This window comes from Rhinichthys klamathensis, unplaced genomic scaffold (genome assembly GCF_029890125.1).
Source record: "Rhinichthys klamathensis goyatoka isolate OS25496 unplaced genomic scaffold, OSU_Roscu_1.1 h1tg000637l_1, whole genome shotgun sequence".
Lineage (NCBI taxonomy): Eukaryota > Metazoa > Chordata > Actinopteri > Cypriniformes > Leuciscidae > Rhinichthys > Rhinichthys klamathensis.
The window spans coordinates 364,894-387,855 of record NW_026607083.1 but is presented as its reverse complement, the minus strand read 5'-3'; the positions used below and the strand labels follow the sequence as shown (position 1 = coordinate 387,855).

General features: G+C 38.8%; 1 protein-coding gene across 3 annotated transcripts in view; it reads left to right on the top strand.

The window, feature by feature from the left end:
* The first annotated feature begins 202 nt into the window (after window positions 1-202).
* Window positions 203-22,962, top strand: part of nup153 (nucleoporin 153) — a 39,871-nt gene continuing 17,111 nt past the window's right edge. For 2 of the 3 annotated variants that reach the window (XM_056241348.1, XM_056241347.1), the window contains exons 1-9: window positions 203-346; window positions 12,809-13,022; window positions 15,836-16,120; window positions 18,027-18,160; window positions 19,623-19,751; window positions 19,851-19,967; window positions 21,025-21,069; window positions 21,159-21,212; window positions 21,909-22,049. In XM_056241348.1, coding sequence (XP_056097323.1) covers window positions 269-346; window positions 12,809-13,022; window positions 15,836-16,120; window positions 18,027-18,160; window positions 19,623-19,751; window positions 19,851-19,967; window positions 21,025-21,069; window positions 21,159-21,212; window positions 21,909-22,049 — 1,197 coding nt within the window. In that variant the 5' untranslated portion in view covers window positions 203-268. The remainder of the gene's footprint in view (window positions 347-12,808; window positions 13,023-15,835; window positions 16,121-18,026; window positions 18,161-19,622; window positions 19,752-19,850; window positions 19,968-21,024; window positions 21,070-21,158; window positions 21,213-21,908; window positions 22,050-22,962) is intronic. The other variant, XM_056241349.1, reaches the window with a different exon arrangement.

Sequence of the window (22,962 nt, the reverse complement as noted above, 5' to 3'; positions counted from 1 at the left end):
TGAAGTTTATCTTGTTGAACAAAACAAGTCTCTTCACGTAATCTTTACCACAGACTTTTTTCCGTTTTTTACTCATATCCGCCTAAAAACCCCAAAACATTCCCGAACCCACGATCAGTGCTCCTACAAACTGACGTCAATATTGAACGCATTTGTGTATATCCGAACTCCATTTCCCATAAACCCCAGCGCCGAAGTGGCTGACGGTATATTGGAGAGCTGCGCTGTGACAGCGGAGCGCTACTGAGCAGACTCAATCTAGTTAGCCATGGCGGCGACAGGAGGAGGGAAAATCAGATCAAGAAGATATCACATCGCTTCAAAACCGTATGCCAAAGGCAAACAGGTAAATAAAACGAAGCCCTAGTCGCCATGACAAGGATTTTAGCAGATGTTAGCTTTAGCCGGACCGGTGGTTTAGCGGCGGGTTTTGGTTTTTGTAAACAGGAGGCATTTTGAGGCCTGTTTCAGGCCTGTTCACGTTCCTTCAGCAAACGGTCTCAACGCTGTCACCGCAAACCCGTTAATTAATTTGACTGAAAACACACAGCCGTTCGGCGTGGAAAATACTCGAAAATGTGGCGTTAGAGAGGCGAAATTTGAATGTATTTCACTAATTTCAAACAACCGCGTGAACGTGTTTCAAACACAACACGTTAACTTAGCCGTTAGCTGGTGCTCGCACCGGCGTCAAACAGGAGTGCGTAAATTTTAACAAACCTAAGAGCATTTAAACAGCATTTTATTATGGTAACCCTCTAAATAAATAATTATTTATACTCTGACGCGTATGTCTCCATTTAACATTATATATGTGCCTAACACATGAGGGTAACTTGGGGTTCAGAGCACTTTCGTCCGTTTTCTTTACTTCTATTTCATGTCTATGTCGAGAGATGAGTTGGATATGATTGGCGAGTCTGATGCGTGTTTGTGTAAATGTGTAAAGCACAGGTTGATGTTAATGCACTGGGTTTGTCATCATGAGGAAAGGCGGGATGAATGTGCGTGTCGTGACGTGTTTTCAGAGGGATTTGAACCTCACATACACTGGAAACCCTTAAAGGGAAAGTTCACCCAAAAATGATCCCATACATTACTCGCACTCAAGCCATCCTAGCTAGGTGTATATGACTTTCTTATTTCAGCCAAACACAATTGGAGTTGTATTAACAAATATTCTGGCTCCTTTAAGCTTTATAATGGGAGTGAATGGTACCTGAGATTTTGAAGCTAAAAAAAACATCCATCATAACAGTAATCCATACGGCTACCGGAGGTTAATGAAGCAAAGTGATGCCTTTTTGTAGGAAAAATATCTATATTATAACTTTAGAAACCATAATCACCTGTAACGGCCGAATGCAAGCGTGACCTCTGACCCGACGCCTGACATATTGATGAACACCGAAAACACCGGTCATGGATTAGAAGTCTAAAACGAGAATTTTTAAAGGGAAATGTCGGAGGAGTTTGAGTTTTTGATCTCGCCTGAGTTTATGCTACTCCTACGTTATGCGTCGGGTCAGAGGTCACTCTTCCACCAGAACTAGACTCCTGTACGGCCTTTACCGGAAGCCAGTGATTAGGCTATAGTTTATAAAGTTATAAATATGGATGTTTTTCTTACAAAAACACATGTCTTTGCCTTTATTAACCCCCTGAAGCTGTATGCATTACTGTTATGATGGATGGATGCGCTTCTTTGGGCTTCAAAATCAAAGGTAGCATTCACTCCCATTATAAAGCTGGGAAGAGACAGGATATTTTTAATACAACTCTGATTGCGTTTGTTTGAAATAAGGTCATATGCTCCTAGGATGGCTTGAGGCTGAGTAAATTATGGGATGATTTGAATTTTTTCTTTAAACAGGGAAATACATACACACTATTTTCTGTTGACACATTGTGCATCATTACACCTTGTTTCTCTGCTTGCCAACTTCGCATAAACTGCACAAACTATAGTTTCATAGAATCCAATAAGATAGTGACTTCTTTTTCCCTCCACAAATTTATGATAAAATGTAAAGGGAAAGTGCTTATTTTACATGCATTTCAGCATTTAATTTGTTTCCTTTCATTCTAAATATTCCTGTGTTGATATATATATTTTAAATCTTCCATGTTGCCCCTCACTTTATATAAGGTGATAAAACGGCATGTATAATAATGATTAAAACAATGCCGTTTAAGTATCACAATCTGCAGGACAACTTTCCCAAAGCATGTCATGTCAGCTTGCAGGGATGTTTACTAGATTAGATGACATCATAAAGTAGTAGGGGTGTAACGGTACACAAAAATCACGGTTCGGTACGTACCTCGGTTTTAAAGTCACGGTTCGGTACGTTTTCGATACAGCAAAAAGTAAGAAATGCCAGAGAAATTTCCTATTTGTTAAAAGAAAAAATATTTTTTAAATAAGTGTGAGTTTTCCTTCATCTTGAAACTTTCAGGTTTATAAATGGGGGTTATCTTTGAAGGATAAACAAATAATGTTTTGGTCATCACATTAAAAATAACATTTAAATATATGAAGAGTTTAGATGCAAAAGCCATTTGAAATTTTCTTCTAGAATGATCATTTTTATCAAGCTTGTATATTTAAGTTCAGTAATTTCACTTAAATGGCAATGAAGATTACCTATTAATTGTCATTTGAGTGAAATTACTGAACTTAAATATTAGGGGTGGGAATCTTTGGTCACCTCACGATCCGATCCGATTCCGATTCTGGAAGTCACCATCCGATTCCAGAACGATTCTTTATCTACCTTTCCCCCCTTATTAATTCATTAGTTTACATTAAGTACTTTTTAAAAAATAATTACAAATTAATTTGTTTTTATTAAAACAGTTGTATGTTAAGAATTTTAAACTATAACTTATATAACAAAGCATAGAAAAATATAACAAACAACAAACAAAAAGTGCTTTCAGTAGCCTATAGATTATCTGAACGTTTTCCATTCAAGAACTGTGAGTGATTTTCTTCATCTTTACTGTTGTTTTTTACTATGACATCATAGACTGCGGGAGATCTATTAAGCTGCATTCACGCACGCATCTCTTTTGAAATAAAAGAAGTAAAGCGGTGTGTCCTGTCCGTTTAATCCCTTAAGACATAACTGGCTGTGTTTACGTTCATTTTGCACAAGTAGGCCTACATTAAACCACTACACGGAGTCGCACAGCCGCATGCGCGAGCAGTCTCACAAACAAAGCGCGCGTCAGCATTTGAAATTGAAAGCAGCTGTTAGTGAGGTTCATATTTTAAATATATAAGTCCACTGCATTCCAAACCATATAAATGATGACTTCGTAGAGCATTTGTAAGGAAAATACCGACGGGCGAGACAGCACACTTCAAGTGTAACATCAAAGAAAGCGCGCGTCTCTCACAGCGTATCCTGTGCAATGAAGCCTGTGAATGTCCTTGTAATTCGCTTCAACCTTTCCGAACTTTATGAAAGATTATTTTACGGAAGGTTCGAGTGGTGTATGTGTGTGAGGAATTGGAAGCAAGCAGAATACGGGTGTTTCTAAAGCAAACTCAACGTCATCGCACATTTGGTTAAAAACTAAGCTCAGAATCGATTCTGGAATTGTCAGAATCGTTGGAGAGAGAATCCCGATGGATCGATTTTTTCTCTCACCCCTATTAAATATACAAGCTTCATAAAAATGATCATTCTAGAAGAAAATTTCAAATGGCACTTAGAGGCTTTTGCATCTGAACTCTTCATATAGGCTATTTATTTATATAATATTTGAGTTTTGAAGTGCTGGAAAAAGATGTGTGAAGTACTTGAAAGCATTTCACTATTCCAGCCAAACTGGTTACAGTTAGTGTTACTATATTAAATCCATGGTGAATGTTGCTGGTCTGTGGAGGTAAAGTATTACTAGTTCATTCACGGCACAATGTTTCTCCTGGTGTCCACGTCAGCGCTGTTTGATCTAATAGAGATCTACGGTTAATAACGGAGAAATGTGAATGCTTCTCACTAGATCTCGCAGCGATGTTATTACTTCAGTGGCGAACTCAAATGCTTTCTTTACTGGATCTCTTAGCGCTGTGTTGTAACAGTGTCGCTTGATCGAGATCGGCTCGCGCTGCACAGATGTTGCTGCTCCGAACTGATAAACGATCCGTGAAGCACAATAGCGCAGTTTCGTTCCGCTTTCATTACGTTTGCCATTTGATGTTGCGCAACATTGTGGTCGCGCCAGCGCGGATTTTGTCGGCAGGAAAAATGGTCCAAGGAATCGTTCGGTTTGTATGCGTACCGAACCGGAAGCCTCGAACCGAAACGGTTCAATACGAATACATGTACCGTTACACCCCTATAAAGTAGATATACATTTTTTTGTAAAAAAATTTTTTGCATTATTGATTGGATTGTATTTGCACACTGTTGACAGGAAGTGACTTGTGTTGCAATGCGTGAGGCCCCATCCGTGTGCATTAGCTGGTTTCATATTCACGTTCATGCTGTTTATCCTTATGTAGTCTTCATGATCGCAGAGTGAGGCGGCAAGATGAATTACACTCTTGCACTGGCCTATAGTTAAATCAAAAGTTGCTTTAAAGGTCCCCTGACATGGGGTTATTTTATTATTTTATAATGTTTCCTGGGTTGCCCTTATAATGTTAGTATGTTTTTTAGATCAAAAATAGTCATAATTTAGAAATAAAAGGCAATTTTCCTAGCCTGATTTTAGCCTCTGATTTGAACACTCTGTTTGAAGGGGCGTGTCTCTGTGGGATTCAGTGTAACCGCCCACTGCTGTGATTGGCTGACATGCTTGCATATGAAATAGCTATGTATTACATGCGAAACGTTCTCGAATACTTTTACTACAGCTATTATACGTTTTTACTATTACAGCTATCGAGATTAACGAATCGTGAGAAGTTTTTAAAGTATTTAGATCTATTCCCATCACATAAACTGTTGCCCTGATGAGCATTGAGCAAGCAGATGACAGTGTGTTGATCGCGAGATAAAGATCTTATCATTGCAACTCAGTTTCTGCTCTGCTTTCCCCAATGCAAACAGGATGATGTACATACAGTAAGAGCTTCGTTGTGCAGTGTAACGTGCGTCATTGATTTCATAACCAGTTGTCCAGATAAACTTGCGGTGTGTGGAAAGATTGTTCTTTGATCGCTTTCTGTATAATTTGTTCAGAATTTAAATAAGATTATTTTCATCCTACTAAAAGAAACGATGTGAAGTTGATATTTTAGTCACTGGCTTGACTTACTGATGCATAAACAGTATTGAATGATTTTGAGAGAAAGATTAACTTGTCTGAACTTGAACAATTAGGCTACACATCAGAAATTGTTGCTTGCTCGCAAGGTTATTTTCGTAAACGAAAACTGAAACTTAGACTAAAACTATTGGTCAAAAAACATTTTCGTAAACTGAAATAAAATTAAAAATTCATAATAAATGAAAAACTAAAATGAAACGAAACTAACAACAGTTACTGAAAAACTAACTGAAATAAAATAATAATGAGCAAAAATAAATAATCGTTTTCGTAATTAATAAGCTCTTTACTTTGGCGGAAAATCTGACCTGGCTGTTTAGGGAAATGCCTGGCGCTTCAGCCGTGTGAAGTTCCTGAGGCGATTAACCGCGTGTCGTGACGTGCTCAATGAAGGACCGTAACGTAGAACACATCGGCTGTTCATAAAGGATGCGTTTGTGGCAGTGGAATGGGAAATAACACAAGGTAATGAGTAGGGGTGTAAGAAAAAATCGATACACTTGAGTATCGCGATATTTTATTTTGCAATACTGTATCGATTTTCAAAAACGCAATATCGATTTTTTTTTTTAGTTTACGTGCAAAAATATTCATACTATTGCCGTGGTTCGCGTTTATGTTGTGTTTAAATCCCTACCACTAGATGGCTAGAATGAGACGCACCACTAGTGTCCTCGCCTACAGTGTCTATGATTTTGATTAATATGCGCGAGGGAGAGAGAGCAAGACGTGTGTTGTTTGAAGACGTGAGAGTGCGCGCGCGCGGCCGGGGCGCTCTCTCTCTGTCTCTCTCTCTCTCTCTGCTCGTTTGCGTCCTGTCAAGCGCAGCAGTCTTTCTATTCTACATCACTCACCGATAAAAAAAAGGCTTTGGCGGGACACAAATTTGTTTTGGCAGCCGCTAAAAAGCGGACGATTTGACGGGTTTTAAAAGATTAAATACAACCCGAAACTAAAAAACAGACCCCGCCTCTATTTGAGACTGGCCTTTATTTACCCAAACCTGTCGCCACTCGCCACATCAGGCGTGTAAAAGAGACCGGCGTCTATATGGGACTCGCTATTATTTGAAGTTTTACGGTATGTGTTGGATGTACCCTGTAGGGCTGGGCGATATGACCAAAATCTCATATCACGATAGAAGTCATCTCATATCCCGATAACGATATATATCACAATATACTGTAAAACATCAAATAATAGCCCGGGCTTTTATTTTCCCAAATCGCCGAACTGCACCGGCTTGTATTTGAGGCAGGCGTCTATGAGACAGGCCTTTAATTTAGTGTAGGCCTAGAGATAACGAAGATTACGTTTTATTTATAAATGTGTTTAACAAATCCGTTAATCTAAGAATTAGCCTAGGCTACTTTATTATGTCTAAAGGGGGTCGCTCACCGGACGAGAAGCGCGCGCGCCGTGTCTATAGCAACTCGAGGTATCGCACACCGGACGCGCGCTGTCAGTTTATGGCCAGCAAATTGTTATGTTTAAGGACATTATGGAATTAAGATCATGTCTGTACTATGTTATGATAGTACTGTACAATTAAATACAATCGTTGCTTAGTCTGCAGTCTGAACACTTTACCTCAGAGCGTCCGTTAACTGAATGAATTGGGAATATCACCTGAAAATCCGATAACAGCATCAATTTGAATTCAACCAGCTGATTTCTGTAAATGAATGTACAACTAAATGTATGTTGCAGCACAGGGTGAAGTCAGTATATACATAACGATAATTGTACATTTAATATAACCATAGCTTTTAGATTATTGGCAGAATAAAAAAAAAACGAAACGATGTGACAGCCATGGGCTGAACAATACATTACTGGTAATATCCATCGAGCCTATGAACTTGTTGCCCGAAACACATCAACAAGAAAGAATGAAGGCTATACCCTGTAAAACGATCTCCTTCTCTCTCCGGCCTCCGCTAACTCTGCTTGCGCTAACAACTCCGCCCAGATGCGCGCAATCTGCACCACAGAACTGGTTTAAACAGACGATCTGACGGGTTTTAGAAGATTAAATACAAACCGAAACTAAAAAACAGACCAGGCCTCTATTTGAGACTGGCGTTTATTTATCCAAACCACCCTAAAATGGTCAATACAACAAATAGAAAGTTAACCAAACCATCTAGCCCCTCGTTTAGGAACGAGCTCCTCGGTTTGTTCTGGCTGGTTCTTCTCCTGCTCGGAAACACCCGGTTCTGTCACCCCTTCATTCATGCTGTTATTCACGTTTCTGCCTGTATCCCCATGGTGGCGTGAAAGATTGCAGTCATCCAAATTTTTGCCGTAAACAATGTTTTTTTGCGACACCACGATATAAACGATATGGCATAATATGAAACGATAGGCTTTTTATATCGTCCATCCGATATATATCGTCATATCGCACAGCCCTAGTACCCTGTATGAATAATAGTGCAAGCATTTTTTTAATGACAGATTGCCCCTCAGATTGCACCTTATGTGTTATGCATTAGCCTAGATGTCACAGTAAGGGGCTATGTATTTTCTTTAACTGACTATTTATATATTTGTTCCTCAATGTTTCCTTTAGGAATTGGGGATATTCAAATTAATTAACCAATCATTAATACCTTTGATCAGCCCTACCTAACGTGGATGTTTTTTCCACTAAGAAACAAACATTGTTATGTTATTTTGATTTATACTGTGAAGCTTTGATACAATTGTGAAAAGCGCTATATAAATATACTTGACTTGACTTGAATTGTGTTCGTGTTTTTGCAACACAAAACGTGTTGGATGTACCCTGTGTACTAGGAATAGTGCAAGCATTTATTTATTTTTATTGACATAGACAGATGTCTTTTCTTTTTTCAGATTGCACACATGTGTGTATGTTATGTATTGTGACAGGGGCTATGTATTTTCTTTTATTAAGGCCTACTTGAGCATATACAAATTTGCTCACTAAGAACCTGTGAACCACAATCCCAAACTGGCAGTTTGATTTTCTGTGTACTGAATTGTTTATCTAAAGTAAACTTGTTTGAATTTTATGCACATGTCTTTTTTTTAAATAATACTTTCTAAAATTGTAGTCCTACTTTAAAAAAATCGCAATATATCGCCTTATGCACAGTATCGAAATATATCGCAATATATTGAATTGTGACCCATGTATCGCGATACGTATCGTATCGCCAGATTCTTGCCAATACACAGCCCTAGTAATGAGACGCAAGTTGAACTTCTTTTAACTTGAGCGCAGCGTTTTTAGAATGCCGTTTGCAATGCGCGTGTGCAACAGCAAACAAGTCCGTCAAGCACAAAACAACCTTTAATGTACTTCTGTATGTTTGAGATATCATGTTTTCATTAACGTTGACAATGTAGGGATTCTAGGAAATACCAGGACACGACACACCAACACACACACACACACACACACACACACACACACACACACACACACACACACACACACACACACACACACACACACACACACACACACACACACACACACACACACACACACACACACACACACACACACACACACACACACACACACACACACACACAGAGACAGTCTGGACTGGTCCACTATATTTGTGGGGACTCTCCATAGACGTAATGGTTTTTTTATACTGTGCAAACAGTATATTCTGTTTCCTTACACTAACCCAACCCATCACACACACAGACCCCTAAACTTACCCATCTCACACACAACTTTCTCCATTGTTACATTTTCAAAAAAAAAAAAAAAAAACTCATCTGTATGATTTATAAGCTTGTGTACCTATAGGTCCCAAAGTAACACGAGTCCCCATGCGTCTGTGTGCATTCAGGTTTAAGTCCCCACCAGGATATAAAGACATGTACACAGTGCACACTCACACACTGCATAAATACTTATTATTTAATTACACTGGCTTCACAGCAGGTTGTGTTGGCTGTAGTCAGATGAATTGAGCTGTTTTTTTGTTATGTTCCAGTGGCCACTCTGCTACATGTACAGCTGAAAAAAGTAAACTGTTTAACAAGATTTAATCTTTAATATGAATTAGTTTGTCTGAATTTTTCATATTTTTTTTCTTGTCTACTTTTAAGTTATATTTATTTGGTGCTTTGTTCAATCTCAAACCATTATTTTATTTGTATTATTAAGATGTCTGCACAAGAGTTAACTGTAATCTGGGCAAACATTAAACTTTGCTGAAATTAATCGTCTAGCTTTGGTCTACACTGGAAGTGTTCTGTTAGCTCTGCTAAACTATAATTACTAAAACTAAAACTGAAACTAAATAAAATAAAAACTAAATAGAAATGTGTTTGCAAAATAAAAACTAAACTAAAACTAACAATACCATTAATGAAACTAACTAAAACTAAACTTAAATTTAAAGCAAAATTGAAAACGATATTAAATAAAAACTAATTTAAAAAAGCAAAACTATAATAACCTTGCTTGCTCGATCGATTTATTTTCAGACGTTCGAGTTGAGGAAACAGTCGTCGGTGAAATGTTTGGACCATACACAACTTGTCGGCGCATTTCCAGAGAAAATAAAATTAACCCATTGTTTCTTCAGAGGCTCAGATGAAGGAACTAAAAAATACTTGTGTTCATTTGTACATCCGAACACTGATCAACTGCCATGCTTCGCTCGTTTGCAAGCCATGATATCTCTCGAGGAAAAACTCAAATCTCAAAGCTATTTCTCTAGGAAAAACTAAAATCGCGCCGGCGCGTTCGTGCTTCCTGTTCCTAGCTCGTTTTCTCATGGGCGAGCCAAATTCTCCGGGCGGGCAAAGCAGAGAAAGGGGAGGTAACCTTTCCCCCATATGACGTCATAACGAGGAGATTCAAGATCAGCGCGTCTGAGCTGCAGAGAAGAGAAAAATAGCCAAAGCTCGGTTTACACCGATTGAAAATTCTAGACACGAGGGGACCAAATACAGGCTAGGGGAACTCATATTAATGTTAAAAAACCTCAGAAAGTGAAAATTTCATGTCAGGGGACCTTTAAGCATTAAAGGCCTTCCATTTTGATTGCGCAATCTCTCCCGGCTCTTCTGCTGAGGCTAAATGGGCTATTTAGCTTCCCCACCTGCCCGTGGGTCACATGCTTACAGCGTTCAGCCAAAGATCCAGTCTGTGGTGTTGCTGTGTCCAAACCCTGGAGCTCTGTTAGAGAACAATAAGTGCTTGCTCAGTGATTTGGTCCCCAGGGCCCCTTTTAGACGGCAACTGACTCTCTCAAATCCAGGCATTCTCTAGCCTTAGGGGCCACTCTGCTTTTCCAGTGTGAAAAATGAACTGGACTTTAAACTTATGAATCAAAATTAAGCATATTTTTGTACGACTTGGTTTCATGCTTAGTTGTAGATAAGTTGAAGGCAATGTGATTGTGAACTTGTTTTTACTTTCGAGGTTTAAGAGCTTAAGCAGTTCCGACTGTTCAATGCTAGTCTAAATCCAAAAGGTTTAGGATTACAAATAAGGGTAAAATGAGTTACCTTTTGATTTATCATCATAATGTGCATCTGTTTGGAACAAGCCGCATAATTTGACCGTATTCATGTCCTTTAGTCAAAACTGTGCATTTCTACTTAAATGTAATGAAATGAATCTTGCAATTGAACTGATTAGAGATGCACCAATATGAAAATTTTGGCAGATACCGATAATTGTTTATATTTGAAAGACGATTAGCAATATATTGGCCGATAAATCTAAATCCAAATTGTTATATAATTTGAGAGCCTGATTTCAAAAACAAGTCTAACCATTAAAAGCCGTGTCCCAAGCACACAATGCTCTCATTATAATTTTATATAGCTGATATGACACATATTTTCCTTTTTTGAAGTGATTCCAATCATATTTCAGCAAATTTAAAACCATCATAGCGGACATGTGCACATCTAAAGTGTCTCAGCTGGAGGAAATAATCCATTATTTATCGGCTTTAATATAACAGCCAAATTTTCTTATCGGGCCGATAACATTAAAAATGAACATGTATTAGCCGATGTATCCCATGCATCCCTTAAGGGTCGTACACACCGGGACGAATATCGGCGCGCGTTAATTCGCCAGCGTTTTTCAACGCGTTTTTTGTGTTCACACCCAAGCGATTTTCGCTGACGATGAGACGAGTGAACATGCCAATTCATTCCCTGACATTGGATGACGCCCATTTGCTCTGCAATACCACTCCATAACAGTTCTCTTTTATCAAGATTTTTGTAGTCGCTGTCGCGTTTGTCATAAAGAACTATATAGTTCTTTATGACACACGCGACAGCGACGTTTGTGCCGTTCCGACACAAACGAGACCAGCAGTTTTGTGTTTGAGCGCCCCTAAGTTGTGTTTTACTGTAACTTCAGAAGCTCCAGACACGTGAGCAAAAGCGCCAATCTCATTGGTCGGATAGTTTTTGACGCGGTGCGTCAAACCAAAAAAAAAAAAACCCGAGGCGTTTAAAAAAAATTATGCTTTTACTAGGGGTGTCCATGGTTAACCGATTAACCGTTAAAAATTGCGTAACCGAGTGAAACATTTTGCTCGGTTAAGTGGCGTCAATGGTGTGCATTGAATTTAGTTGTAATACATTTTTGCACCACAAGAGACCGCCAGAGCGCTCCCATACATTTGTAATGTCCACAAGAAGTAGTCATGACCAGTTTTCTAATATGAAGCGGGCAAAGAAAAGCACAGCGTGGGAGCGCTTTAAAATCGAGAATGACGGGGCAAAATGCAAGTATTGCAATGCAGTGCTTAGATATACTTCAAGTACAACCTCGTTGTTGTACCATCTCAACAGCCAACACCCGGGCATCATTATGGTGTGTTTACACCGAACGCGAATAGAGCGTCAAATACGCGTCTATCGCGTCTAGTTAGACGCTTGAACATTCGCTCGAGTTCAAATTTTTCAACTTGCGCGGAAGACATTCGCGGCAAACGCGTCGCCCAATTCGCATCATTCGCAACGCCCGGCGCGAATGATGCGTCTATTTGCGTCTTTGCATTGACTTTGTATGTAATCACTCGCGCAAATAATTAAATTCGCGTTCGGTGTGAACACACCATAACTGCTCTGTCCTTACCACTGCGTTTTATTTCTATAAATTAATTTCGTTTCAAATGTGGTCCAACCAGTTATTAAAGGTGTTAAAAATGAACTACCCCTTTCTCGTGTGTCTGTATCTCGGGGTTGCGGCGCGCACACTATGGTTAACCGAGTATTAACCGCTAAGGGCCTCGGTCAACGGTTAATGAAAAACTTGAAAACGTGCAGCCCTAGCTTTTACGCGTGGCGTTTTTCGCGTCGGTCTGCACACTCACATTGGCGCCCTTTGTTTAGTCACAAGGCGTTAAACGTCGGCGCGGTGTGAACAGGCCTTTATACTGATGCTTTACTGAGGCCCCTGTCAGATCTGCATTATTCATTAATTTTAAAGGTATTGCTCTCGTTCTTTTGTGGCTGCTGGATATGCTAATTGTCTCTTTGGGCCCTGCAGCAGCCTGGCCTGATCACTCGAGTGACGGATACAGTGAAGAGTATAGTCCCCTCCTGGCTGCAGAAATACTTCAAAAATGGAGAAGTTGCAGAGGGTGATGGCGCTGCAGTCGGGATTGAGCGGAACAACGTGGCTCCTCCACCAAATGGCAACGACGAAGCCGTCCCACTCCCTGATGGACGAGACTCTCCAGAGCCAAGCACAAGTAACACAGGTATGGTTAATAAACGCTATCCAGCAGATGCACTGGTGCATATCCAAAACCTAGTGATCTGTCTATACACACAATAGGGCTGCCACTTTTGTGAGAAAATCCTGTTCGATTTTTGAGTGTTCATTGAATCGATTTTCCATGTCTAAAGACGTTTCCATTTTCAACACCAAATATAGGCAAATCCACAGACACCTAACAGGCATTAGGACGAGCGTAAAGAGGGCGCTTGAGACACGCTCAAGTCAGCAATATTTCTGATGATTTATTGGCGTGAAGGTTCGTGCACAATGACATACAGCAGTGCAACATTCAGGGATTGAAATTAACCCCCTCGACCCGCCAAATGCGGGTAAAAATTAACTTTGGCGGGAAACGCTGTCGAATCACGAGCCAGTTTGGCGTGTTTCGATGTTTACCCACTTTGCTGGGGTAGTTGTGTAAGCCAAATCTGCGCGGATTTAGTGCAAATACGCAACTCGTGAATCCTCATGATATATTAAATGCAGCGTATCGCAGAATCTGCGCATTTCTGGCTTACCGGTACTTGAACACACACGTCACTGAGCAACAAAAAAACGGCGCGCTTGTTCACTTGCATTGAAGTAATGGCGAATATTAAAAAGCATTAGGTTAACAGAAAAGACTAGTGTTGTCAAAAATACCGATATTTCGATAAATATCGATACTGAAATATCTGAACGGTACCAATACTAATTTCCCGAAGTATCGATACTAGCCGAGCAGTCACTTTCACTTCTCTCAAAAGGCGCGTTGACAAACACCACACGTGACGCACCCGTCTCATTCGCTCTGGTTAAATAGCAAAAGTGAAGTGAATGGAAAGATTGCGAGGGTGGCGCCCCCGCGACCGGCTTTGGTTGATTGATAAAGAACACCGCGAGCGGGCATGTCGGAGAATAGCGCGGACACGCGTAAAAAACACACCGCGAGCGGGCATGTCGGAGTCGGAGAATAGCGTGGACACGCGCTACACACCGCGAGCGGGCATGTCGGAGTCGGAGAATAGCGTGGACACGCGCTACACACCGCGAGCGGGCATGTCGGAGTCGGAGAATAGCGTGGACACGAGCTACACACCGCGAGCGGGCATGTCGGAGTCGGAGAATAGCGTGGACACGCGCTACACACCGCGAGCGGGCATGTCGGAGAATAGCGCGGACACGCGAGCGGGCACCCAACAGATTGTTTGACTATCAATAATCCCTCACATCACTCATTTTTTAAAATTATTGTATAGGTGAAAACAGACTTAAGGAACAGGCTCCAGGGGTACCATTTAGCAGCATATGCTCAGCATCAGGGGTGTTTGTTGTTTGGACAGACCTGCCCCCACTGCTAAAAAAAATCCTCAAGGAAACACTGTAACTCTTCCCATTTGAACTTTTCTGAAACATTAACCAAGATGGCCTAGTATTGTTGTTGATAAGAGTCTGTGTTGTCTCGTTTTAATTCTTAAAGTTAACATAATCTGACTGAGGAATCTTAGACAAGTAAATATTGTAACTGTGGTCAAATGTAAATTAACTGGTGCCTATTTAACTTTATTCAAAAATTATTATTTAATTCTGCAATTTTCCTTCATTAGCTATTATCATCAATTTGATTACACAGATATTAATTAAACTAAACAGCTAGACAATGGCATCTCTGAATTCAATAATGACATGCCTTTAACTGAAAATTGAATGTTTAATCTTATTATTATACATTACTGACTCTCTATCCTCCAATTTGATACTGTTAAGTGCTTTTTTGTTACAGTATATTTTAATCTTTGATAACAGTAGGTAATAAAAATACATCATGTTAGCTCTGGTCCAATTAAAAAATATAAACAAATAGAACTCAGGACATTTTTGTTCATGTAAAATATACCTCATTGTCATGTTCTAGACTTGTTATATTTAGCTTTAAATTAAAAAAATACCCCCTTAATATTGTGGCAGTTTTTTCTCCGTGGTATCGAAAATGGTATCGAATATCGATATTTTTCAAGGTATCGTATCGAAGTTAGAAATTCTAGTATCGTGACAACACTAGAAAAGACATTGTTATTTTCCAACATCCTACATGTTCTGTGTGCTGTATTGATCTGTCCACCTAAAACATTTTTGGTGGTAAAAAAAAAGGCAGTTAAAATCGATTCCCTTTTTTCGTTTTCGATGCTTGTGTTGGTGGGTCCGATCAATTGTGCAATCGATTTTCGAACGTAAAGTGACAGCCCTAAAACCTAGTTTGTCTGTCTATACACACAATAGAGCTGCACGGTTAATCGTTAGACGTTTGCAATCTCGATTCAAACACCCATGCAATCTTATTCCTAAATGACACCGATTTGCCAATGTCTATTAAACCTGATTACAACAAATTCATATCTGCTTATTTTGACCCAGAGAGAGCAGTTGTCATGCATAGATGTCTTTTCAACCCCTTAGAATCATTATTTCTGTGTTATAATTCAAATGATCACAGAAGTACGGGGATAAAAGTTTATGGTTTGGATGTAAACGCTGATGTCTATGGTAGCGATCAAAGTAAATCACCTTTTGAAAGTAACTTGACGCTTCAAATAAAGATGGTTTCAATTACATTGTTATACCAGTAGGTGGCGACGTGTCAGAACCGCTAGTAAACTACATGTTTTGTTTAGTTGTCTATTCGGAATCATGATAGTTTTGTGATCTCCATGTTTAAACAAAAATTGTGATTCTCAGTTCATCCAGAATCGTGCAGCTCTAATACAGTTACCCCAAGGCAGTGTCCTTGTCTTAAAATGCTGAATTCATTTTCAGAACCATCCACAAGCAAAGCATCGCTGAACTTCCAGGAGGCTCTTTCGAGACCGCCGCTCAATCGGACCCACCTGCACTTCCCCTCCCTGGACGGCTCTCCGGCATTCGGTGGAGCGAGCGCTCTCTTCTCCCAGCCCTCCACATCTGCAGCACCCTATTCAGGGAGCCCTTTCGCTGTAACCTCCAACTTCTCCCTGGTAAAAGAGATTAAGGACTCCTGCTCTCAGCATGAGGATGACAACATCTCGACTACCAGCGGGTTTTCATCACGTGCATCTGATAAAGGTGAGCGACATTTCTGAGGAGAATCTAATAGATAAGTGCTGAGTTGTTCAGACAGTAGGGGTGTAACGATACACGTATTCGTATTGAACCGTTCGGTACGAGGCTTACGGTTCGGTTTACGCATTACAAACCGAACGATTCATTGGACCATTTTTCCTGCCGACCAAAATCAGTGCTGGCGCGACCACAATGTTGCGCAACATCAAATGGCAAACATAATGAAAGCAGAACGAAACTTATTATTTTGTGCTTAACGGACTGTTTATCAGTTTGGACCATCAATGTCAGCGCAGCGTGAGCCGATCTTGATCAAGCGACACTGTTATACACAGCGCTGTATAGGGCTGGGCGATATGGCCAAAAAAATTTATCACGATATTTTTTTTTTATATCATTCGATATCGATAATTATCACGATAAATGTCAAATCTTTATTTCTTTCAAGTTTAAAGGCAGATTTTTGCTCCTAAGTGAAAGTTGTATAAACCAGAGCGTTGTGGTTTTAAAAATCTGATGTCGAACATTCAAACATTTGTCATTTTTCCTTAACAAAATAAATATCTGAAAAGAAAAATATTTCTTCAGCAGTTTGCAGTGCATGGTGCAATATTCAAATTACATGTTTTGTCTCCAAATGCATATTTGACAGTGAGTTGACAGTAAATCTACATCCTAACTCAAGCTAATGCTACTATGTTAAATTTTTGATCATTAACAAAAACAGTAACATCTGTTTGTTTGTTTTTTTAGATTTAAGGACCACATTTTTATTTGGTAAAATCTAATATTCTGACTGTTTGAGTTTTATTAAAATTAACCATTGGTCATCCAGTATCATGCATTTAGATCATGATAACCACAGATAAAGGCAGGTACAGCCTATAGCACCTCACTATCATGGCAAAATGTAACTTTATGGTTTCTATGGTATTTGTATGAAAAACAGTAGCCTAACAGTTAAATACATTATTAAATACTGTAATTATATTCCATTAGTCATTTAATACATTGTCTACATTAATAATATTATACAATTCAATATGTATATCCCACATTTCATGGTGCAGTTAATATTACTAGGCTAACGTTACAGTAAATCCATGGTAGGCTAAATGGATTCAGTATCAATTCAGATTCTGACTGTTTCGCTGCGCAGTGTTTCATCTGCCTTTAAACTGATTTAAACTGGACATTTGTGTTCTTCGCTGAACTTTAGCGCTTCTCACTGGATCTCGTGAGCTAGACGATCAGAGTAAACGCGTCTGCTCTAGTGAGCTCGCGCTGCCATTTGGACTTTGAGCCGAGCGAATAAACGGTCCGTGTGGCGCGCGGTTCAAATGAGTTTCGTTCCGCTTTTGGCGTAATAACATCACTGCGAGATCTAGTGAGAAGCATTCACATTTCTCCTTTATTAACGGATCAAACAGCGCTGACTTGGAAACCAGGAGAAACACTGTGCCATGAATGAACTAGTTATAGGCTTTAAGTCCACAGATCAGCAACAGATTGGCAAAAATAGTAAAATGCTTTCAAGTACGTCACACATCTTTGTCCAGCACTTCAAAACTCAAATATTATATTTAAATGTTATTTTTAATGTGATGACCAAAACATTATTTGTTCATCCTTCAAAGATTACCCCCATTCATAAAACTTAAAGTTTCAAGATGTCGGAAAACTCGCACTTATTTAAAAATAATTTTTCTTATAATAAATAGGAAATTTCTCTGGCAGTTCTTTTTTTTTTTTTGCTGTATCGAAAACGTACCGAACCGTGACACCACTGTATCGTATTGAACCGAACTGTGAATTTTGTGGACCGTTACACCCCATCAGACAGCAATACGCATTGGAGTTTTAGACTAGGTGTAGCTAGAACTAAGAGCAGGGCTTAATCTTGTTACAGATGTGCCCACGTCAAAGACTGTGCCGCTCCTCTGGTCCCCAGAGTCTGAACGCACCCACTCTGGATCGCAGCCAGCTCATTCTGGGCTCAAGAGACCAGCCTTCAACCTGTCAGTCTTCGGCACTTCCTCATCAGTAAGTACTTCATAATCTTCATCTGATATTTTTTTTCTTCTGTCTTGGCAAAACGGTTTAAACCCCAAATAATATATTTTTAAAAGCAATCATCTGTGGAAAAAAACAGGTCATCTACTTATTTTTTTATTTTTTTTTACATCTGCCCTGCTAGTGTTGCGGAGCGGGCGTGTTACGGATACATGGTGTAATTTTTTTAGCAATCAAAAAGAGTGTCTAGTTAATTGAAATAATGTATAATGAATCATTAAACTTATAAAACATTTTAAAAAAAATATATGAAAAAAAATTTCACTAACTCTGTGTTGTTTTTTCTGGTAATAAAATGAAGACATAAAACACAAATTTTATCATTTATCATCAATTTTAATCATATGAAATTAAATAAACTTTTTGTCAAATAACGTGCTGCACAATGAGCTTTATTGTTAAAAATAAAACATGGATTATTCCTTAAATTCAGTTTTGATGATAATTTATTTGGATTAGTGTTAGTATTATTACATTGGGACATTTCATCTAAATTCTACTGTACAACGGTAATATATTTCTGTCAAGTTAAACCGAACTTTTATTTTGACGGGTTGCCGTGAAGACCTTTTGAGTTTCTGTGTGTTTATGTCATGATGATAGTTTTTCTTAAATGAAGCGATTAAATGATCACGAAGTGACTTTCAGAGTGGATCTAGAGCCTGTAGAGGAAATTCATGCATTTGTGTCTTCATATAGGCCAAAAAACAGCGCAAGCGTCACGTGCTTCAGTGTGTGTGTGTGTGTGTGTGTGTGTGGTAAATGAAACTGCGCGTCGGCTGCACCATTCATTCAAAACAGAACAAGCAGGATTCGTATTTAAATTGTCTTTGTGGTTTAATATCCACACACACTAGTCTACATCGTGATTTGATTTCAAGTGTACTGAACTGCTTTTTATTTATTCCTCAAAAGATTTACAAATTCCGCGTAAATTCCTTTTTTATGACTGGATTTCGTGGGCGGGCCGCCCCCCTAAAACAATGGTAGGGGAAACACTGGAAATATTAGAGCTAGTGCTTGGGATTTATCATGGATTCACTGCATTTACGGCCTATATGGAACGTAGTAGAATTCGAATAGTATTTCGAATGCATGGATCCAATATGCTGTTACACAACTTGCGTTATCTTTCTCAACTAATTAGGTGCCGAAACTGACTTTTTAACTGAATACTTGCCAAGATGGGCATCAAGCTTTTAAAGTGATAACATCATGAAATATTCTGATGCTGTTCCGGGTAGGGTTTAGTTAAAAATAAAATAAAAAATTATGTATTATTTAACGAAAATCCTGACGTTGTTCTTCTTTGCACAACTTTTGAGCAGTCAGTGTTCTTTTAATGTCCAAGTTGTCTTGTCGCATGACTAATGACTACACTCCTAACTGGATGGAGACTAATGTTAGATTATGCATATTTATTCTCTTATAGTCAGTGTTGAACAGTTCAGTGCTGAACTCCAGTCAGTTGGGGGATTCGCCCTTCTACCCAGGGAAGACCACATATGGAGGAGCTGCTGCGATGAGAACGGCTCGTTCTCGCCCGGCTACTCCTTACCAGGTCTGAACAATAATGCCAATACTATTATTGTTTGAGATTGCTGCTTGTTTGTTCCATTCCTTTTTGACTGACACTGTATTCTGGTCTTTGTTTCCGCAGCCTCCCGTTAGGAGGCAGATAAAGGCAAAGCCGGCTGGAGCTCAACCCTGTGGAGTGACCAGCGCCACGGCGAGACGCATCTTACAGTCTTTGGAGCGCATGTCCAGTCCTCTTGCTGTGAGTTTATTGTCTGGTGTCTAGAATCTAAAATCAATTAATAGGTTTGTAGCGATACCCACGTTACGATTCGATACATATCACGATACTGAACTCACGATACGTTATTATTGCGATACTCCAAGACATATGGAAAAAGGTTAACAAAAGGTTTACTGTTGATTTAAATGGGAAATTTGCTATTACATTGTGGGTGTAAATGAATAGGCTTGGACTTGGTGTTGATAACCCAAAGCACAGGACAATAGAGACTCCAGAATAACAATATTCATGATTTTGAAGCTGAAAATAGATAATTATTTTAGATGAAAATGCTTGATCGGTCACTGGCTAGATATATTTAAAATAATGTAGGCCACTTTTTACTGGTAACATAAGACATTTTGCATTATCAGAACCCACAAATATTCCCCCGTTGCATTATTATACATTATATTCAACATTTATATATAGTAGTACTGACACTAAAACTCAGAAAACTTACTTTTTTTTTTTTTCCACACAGTAATTTTTATTTTGGGTGAACTATACACGATACATATTGTTGCATTTTTGTATGCGACATTTTTGTATTGCGATATATCAGCCTAGGGGTTGGCGATAAACCGGAAATTTTTTTGTTGTTGTATTTTTTCTATCTCGGTTATCTGCCATGTTCTGCCGGCATGAAAGCTTGTCATTTCAATGCGTTTTAAGCCTCGCCAAGTTATTTTAAACTGTTCAAGCTTAATAAGCAGCGAAAGAGCACTAATTTTGGTATATGCGACAGTTTGAGACTGTTTCGGATGCAAACACCTGAAACGCGCGCATGTAATGTCACTATCGTGAAATAAAGATTCTGGTCATCGCCCACCCCTAAATCGACCAACTTTTCTGTCATCAGTTATTAAACGCATAGTGCCAAAGGTTTAAGATGACTAAACCATAACAATAAAGGCTTTTTAATCTTTCTAAAGAGAGTGCCTGGGAGTTTCCTGAATTTTTGCTATATAGTGCCATTTAGATTTGCAGTAAAAGTAAACATTTCATAAAAATAATATTTTTGTCAACTTTGCAGGATGCAAAAAGAATTCCATCTACGATTTCATCACCTCTGTCAGCTGTAAGTACCATATCATAGTAGTTTACGTTAAAATTCACAATATTTTCAATCCATACAGTCTTCAGACATTGCTTGTTTTATCTTTTCAGTCCTTGAACCACACAGACCTTGACATTTCAAATTACCAGGCAAAAAGGAAAAGGGTAAGTCTTGTGCATTAATAAACACGCAATCTGCTGAGTGTCAGATAAAAGGAAAGGAAAGACATCCATACATGGTTTTTATGCAAAGGAGCAAATTATTACCGCATCTTATAAAATCGCCAACTTTCACTATGCTTTTGCTGCTCGTCTTTAACTGTTAACAACTGTGGCAGCTGGCTACTAATCCCGAACAATGTGCCTATTCACCCGGCCCCAGAAACATAAAGCCTGTAATAACCATTTGTGGCGGATGTCCATAGTCCAGTATATCCAGGGCTTCGAGTGCGTCTTGTTGTTAAAGTGAGCACACTACACTTGATGAATCATAGCAGAGGGCTTCATGCATTAATGTTGAATGCTTAATCAGTAATTACAAATAGTAAGCTAATTCACTTTTTTATATTGCTAAAGGTCTATGGTTAGCCTGATATCGTTTGCGCAGAGGTGTAGAGAGCTGTTATTTTAATATTCAACAATATTATTGATCTGCCTGCATTGACACCCATTATACGAGAACTGAGCTGCCGATGACATCACTGTTTTCTCCATATATAAATAAACTAATAACTTTTTTACAACAAAAATGAACAATCACTGAACTTTCTTAAGATGGACCATGACGCTATTTTATCACTGTAACTGTAAAGCTGCTTTAAAACACTCTGTAACTTTTTGTAATGTGTGTTGGACACACAGCTGGAGCCGTCGGCCCCTCCTGTGCAGAAGCTGGTTGTTCCCGCAGCTGCTGCAGTGTCCGGTAACCGCTCGATGTCCTTCAGACCATCACTCACCCCAGGTGGAGGGAACAGAGGGCTGGACAAAAACAACAGGGACACTGTGAGTTCAATATGCAACGCAAAGAGTTCAATATCTTCCTTTGTTTCACAGAGGGAGATATTGAAAGTAAAATGCAATATAGATAATTAAGCATGCTATTGACTTCAAAATACAAATAAAAAATACACTTAATGTTTGTTGTTTTTATGAAAGAGATTAATACTTTTATTCACCAAGGATGCATTAAAATGAAAGTTGACATTTAATATTAAAGGCCTTGAGACAGAGGGTTAATTGATACCATTTTGAGGGATTAAACCGCATGGTGATTTTTGTGTATATGACCCTGTATTTGAAAAATGTGTGATAGCATTAGTTTCAAGGTAGTTTTTTTAGATTTTCAAACATATGTCAAGAAAAAGGATAAATGAATTTCTTTAAATAAATTTTACATTTTATAAATTTTTATAATAATAAAAATATTTTTTTAAAATAAATTTTTACAATTATAAAAGGATACATTTTTCTCTCTTGTAGTCACTGAACACCTTACCTTGAGGTAGGATGATATAAGTGTTGATTTCTAATGAAAGCTACCATGGATCGGATGCTATCACACATTTTCCAACACTAGAGATGTGTACCTTCATGAAAATCAAAAAGAAATTTAATCCCTCAAAATGGTACCGGTAGCCCAAATTTGGGGTCCCGTCTCATGGCCTATTACAGAAGATTTTAGGGCTGCAACTAACGATTATTTTGATAATCGATTAGGCCTAATCGGATGATTATTTTTTCGATTAATCGATTAATCGGATAAAAATTCAATTAGATTTTTTGTTTATTATGACTAAATAAAACCCGGTTACACTTTATTTTAAGGTGTCCTTGTTACAGTGTAATTAAATATTTAAGTACAGAGTAATATTTTAAGGTGTCCTTGTTACAGTGTAATTATATATTTAAGTACAGA